Here is a 3,844-nt window from a genome sequence, read left to right on the forward strand (position 1 = left end):
CAACAATGATTCTTCCGTTCCTGTTTTTAAAACAGGAGGTAGTCACAAGTCAAGTTAGGTTAGGTTTGTATCAACAACACTCACTTGAGTGGTATAAGCAAGTGCCATTCTAATTTCAAGGCAGTCGTACATCAACTGGTTAGGAAACTCACCTGAACATCTAAAACCAATGAGAAGTAAAGGAGACTTGTAGACACTGTTGCCTCTCATGCACTTCAAAACGTACTTTATCAACCTAACCCTTCACACTGTGTCATGGATTCAATATAAACGTGGTCACAGCTAATAATCATTACCATGTCATTACGTAAGCTGGAGAATACGATTATGCTTCTATATAGATCAACACGGCCTACCTGAACTGTCCCCATGCTATGAAAGTATGCCACCAAAGCGGGCGGGGACGCTATGACATATTTGACGCCCTTGTAGACCCCATTAAATGTCTGATGGTTTTATCACCAGTAGACCAGCACAGCCTGACCTGAATGTTCTCCCATCCGGCCAGCCTAGAGGCGTAGACGGTAAAACAGTCATTACAAATGCAAGAAAACACAAAACTGCCTGACAGATTTACTACTTCCCAACCATTGGAAGATTTACTGAGCGCATATAACAAGTCATTTCTCACTGCTACAACCAATGTCCCCTTGTGTCTTGCTATCACACCACCCCAATAACATTTTGTCCTCGCATCTTTATAGCTGGTAGCGGTGGAGGGTTAGTCGAACGAGAATCATTTATTGCACTCAATCCATGCCGAAGAGCTGGGGATTTTGGGGAGAAAAAACATCCATTCCCAAACCCATGGGTTATGAGCCAAGGGACCTGAACTCTTGGTCCGTTCACATTCCATTCAAGCGGCATTCAAGTTCAAGGCTTTTAACGATGGGACACATACTCCCCTTCAAATGCTGGCTGTAACTTGACATGCGTGTTTGCAATAAAAACGTAACGTGAAATCATACTGTCCATGTGATTGTTTTACTTAAAGTACACTTAATGCATGTTGTTTGGCCAAGCACCAAACATAACCCCTTGTACATGTACTCAGGGGTGTGCATACTTATGTAAATTAAATTGTCCATAAATTGGGAATATTTTTATGGAAGGCTGTAAAAGGTTATGGGTTTATATGGAGTAGAACAGTGTCCTTGTATATTTTGAGATAAAGTGGCCCTTAGTAGTAGCACTAATACCATCCGAATTAACATCGGACTGTTGGCAACCTTACGATTAGAAACCAGGCTGCCAAGTACTTTGCCTGAAAATAGAGTGAAACTTGCTTCCAGAGGCATTTAAGAACTAACAGAGTTCAGAACCAAATTCAGAGAACAAAAGAAGACATGAACAAGATACATCATGCCAGCATCATAAATTTAGGTCAACTTTATTTACAAAGACAAATAGGGGAATCCCATTCTTCCAAGTGCAGAGAACGTTGATGGATAGACATGTTCATGGTGCACACCTGTGAGAGACAAAGATTGATAAGATGGCTGGTGCAGATCTGTTGACAGAAATCCAATTTCAGAGTAAACAGCAGTTAAGATAAATGTGACAGTGACAACTGCAAGTCAGGCTTGGTTCCACCTGATATGTATCTGCTCTCCTAATGTCAAATTACCATGCTAATGTGCGAGCTTATTTTAAAACAACAACAGAGAAATTAACTTGCATGACATTTATAACTATCCCCACACAGACATCAGTCATTGGTTTGAGGTCGACAGTAAAATCAACAGTAGCAAACAGTGATGGATGTCATTGTCTCGAGCGCAGTTCAAATTCATGCCAAGAAACGGCTAATGGTTCCTGACGTGCACGTGAACACTAGATAACAGATCAGCGGCTATTACCGAGAAGGCTGCATGGAACGCACAGTCACTTCACTTCTTCAGCAGCTGATGTCTGACAACAATGAATGGGAAGGCGAAGCCACTGCCGAAAAACACCACCATCATGCCCAGCAGACGCCACTTGTTTTCAACCGAAAACGGAAGGTTCTGAAATGAAAACACACAGAAAGAGAAACAGTGAATGAATGCACATCACCAAACGATCTAGGCTTACAACTGTTGAATCCGTGTGTCTGGGTGAGCGTCTACAGCAGAAAGCTAAAGGCTTTAAACTCAAGGACTCCTTGAAGGACTGCTGTCAGGGGTGAACACAGACATGCCATGTCCTGTCCATTAATACAAGCAGCTACATAATGTACGATTGTGTTTGGAGTAGGTCTTAAGCAGCTTGGCTAGTATAGCATACATTAAACCCTTAGGGACACTTGCAGGATGTTAACCTCTATGGGGCTACTAGATTAGCTACACTACACAGTCTAGCTAGCTAACTAACTAATCCAACGTAGCCAGTAGTCTACACTTTTCCCATTGCGTTCATAAATATAAAAACATCGAAATGTTTAAAATGTTTGCTATTTTACGTAATCTACCGAAGACCTAGCTAGTTAATTTACAATCTTAAACTAACCACACCAGGAAATGATTAGCATGCTAGCACGCTAGCGAAAAACGGCTAACGTCCGATAAGGATGCACAGCAATTTACTGTAGTGCTACTAGCTAGCTTTAACAGTGGTGTACTGCTACTGCTAGCATGGATGGGGATAGATAACCTGCCTGTACGGCCATCAGAAACTGGCGATAGATCATATATATTCTATGCATAAAGCTAGAGCAAGGCTACATTTAGCTCGCTAGTGATCAATTTAAATCAGTAAGCAAGCACTCTTTAACTCCAACGTAGCGTAGGCTAGCTTGCATTGTCAAGCTAGTGACCTCCAAAGCAGGCTTGGACCCGAGGCAAGGCCCGCTGTTTTAAATTGTTAATATTTTGAAAGAAATTACCTTTCCGGGTCCCTCTGCGTAATGCGAAGAACGAACCGCAGAGGTTGTGAATCGCCGAACAGCCTGCCCAAGCATTTTATCTTGAAATGTCTACTCTTGATCTGTGAGAAACTGCTATTTGCGACCTTCTTGTTGCTGTAAGAACTGAGTTAGCAGGATGTCGAACAGGACTTCGGGAAACACAAATTCTGCAGTGGACGCTGGGAAATGTAGTTTTGTAACATGGGAATCTGCCATCGGATTTTTATGCAACATAATAAAAGATAATAAAACTAAAACGTATTTCTAAGATATGTATATTGTATGTGTGATTCACTGTGTGTCTTGCATATCAAAATATGTTCTCTCGTTGACAAAGCATTGGTTGTGCGACTCCAAAACATATGGACCTAGTGTCTGCAGGTAAAGATAAGGGGAAACACTTAAAAGGTAGTTTATACCCAGTAGTCTGGAAATAAACGGTATTAGATAGGAGGACCTAGTGTCTGCAGGTAAAGATAAGGGGAAACACTTAAAAGGTAGTTTATACCCAGTAGTCTGGAAATAAACGGTATTAGATAGGAATCACAGGGCTCACTCTATGGCCCTTGTCGTCTACCAAATCTGCTCAGTGTGATTAAAGCTCCAATGTTTTATGCTTCACTGGAAACTTAGATTTATGCTTATTTGTGCAAAACGGTGTCACAGTGTCCACCCACACCTTCACTTAACAGCACTGCGAGGCAAATGTTTTATTTATGACAGAGTTCTGTTCAATTCAGACTATTTTCTGAATCCCACTACTCTCCTAAACCTCTGGTTTATAGATTGGGCCGTCATAGAAAGCGTTTACAAAGCTTTAAATGCTAACCCTGCATCAAACAGATTCGATTCTGAACAGTTTTTAGACCACTTTTGACTGTGCCTGACATTTGGTTCATCATTTAGTAAGCAAATGCAATATTTTTTTAAATTCTGGACTTGTGATGTGATTGTGTTGCC

The 3,844-nt window shown here is 41.3% G+C and overlaps 1 protein-coding gene across 2 annotated transcripts; it reads right to left on the bottom strand.

Moving 5' to 3' along the window:
• Positions 1 to 1,374: 1,374 nt before the first annotated feature.
• Positions 1,375 to 3,045, bottom strand: LOC134015351 (cytochrome c oxidase subunit 7C, mitochondrial). 2 transcript variants are annotated; one of them, XM_062454812.1, is made up of 3 exons: positions 2,864 to 3,045; positions 1,864 to 2,006; positions 1,375 to 1,473 (listed from the first exon to the last, which is right to left on the bottom strand). In XM_062454812.1, the coding sequence occupies exons 1-2, from the start codon at positions 2,936 to 2,938 to the stop codon at positions 1,890 to 1,892; spliced, it is 192 nt and encodes a 63-aa protein (XP_062310796.1). In that variant the 5' UTR covers positions 2,939 to 3,045; the 3' UTR covers positions 1,375 to 1,473; positions 1,864 to 1,889. The 2 variants fall into 2 exon arrangements, with proteins under 2 accessions (XP_062310796.1, XP_062310795.1); XM_062454811.1 differs by having other exon boundaries at positions 1,375 to 1,471; positions 1,860 to 2,006; positions 2,864 to 3,041.
• Between the last annotated feature and the right edge of the window lie 799 nt (positions 3,046 to 3,844).

This window comes from Osmerus eperlanus, chromosome 28 (assembly GCF_963692335.1).
Source record: "Osmerus eperlanus chromosome 28, fOsmEpe2.1, whole genome shotgun sequence".
Lineage (NCBI taxonomy): Eukaryota > Metazoa > Chordata > Actinopteri > Osmeriformes > Osmeridae > Osmerus > Osmerus eperlanus.

What these genes read in the sequence shown, in the direction of transcription:
- LOC134015351 (XM_062454812.1), bottom strand. Translation starts at nt 2,938, where the DNA reads ATGCTTGGGCAGGCTGTTCGGCGATTCACAACCTCTGCGGTTCGTTCT. An exon ending in ACGCAGAGGGACCCGGAAAG is followed by an intron (nt 2,007 to 2,863) that starts GTAATTTCTTTC and finishes TTTTCATTTCAG; the next exon opens with AACCTTCCGTTTTCGGTTGA.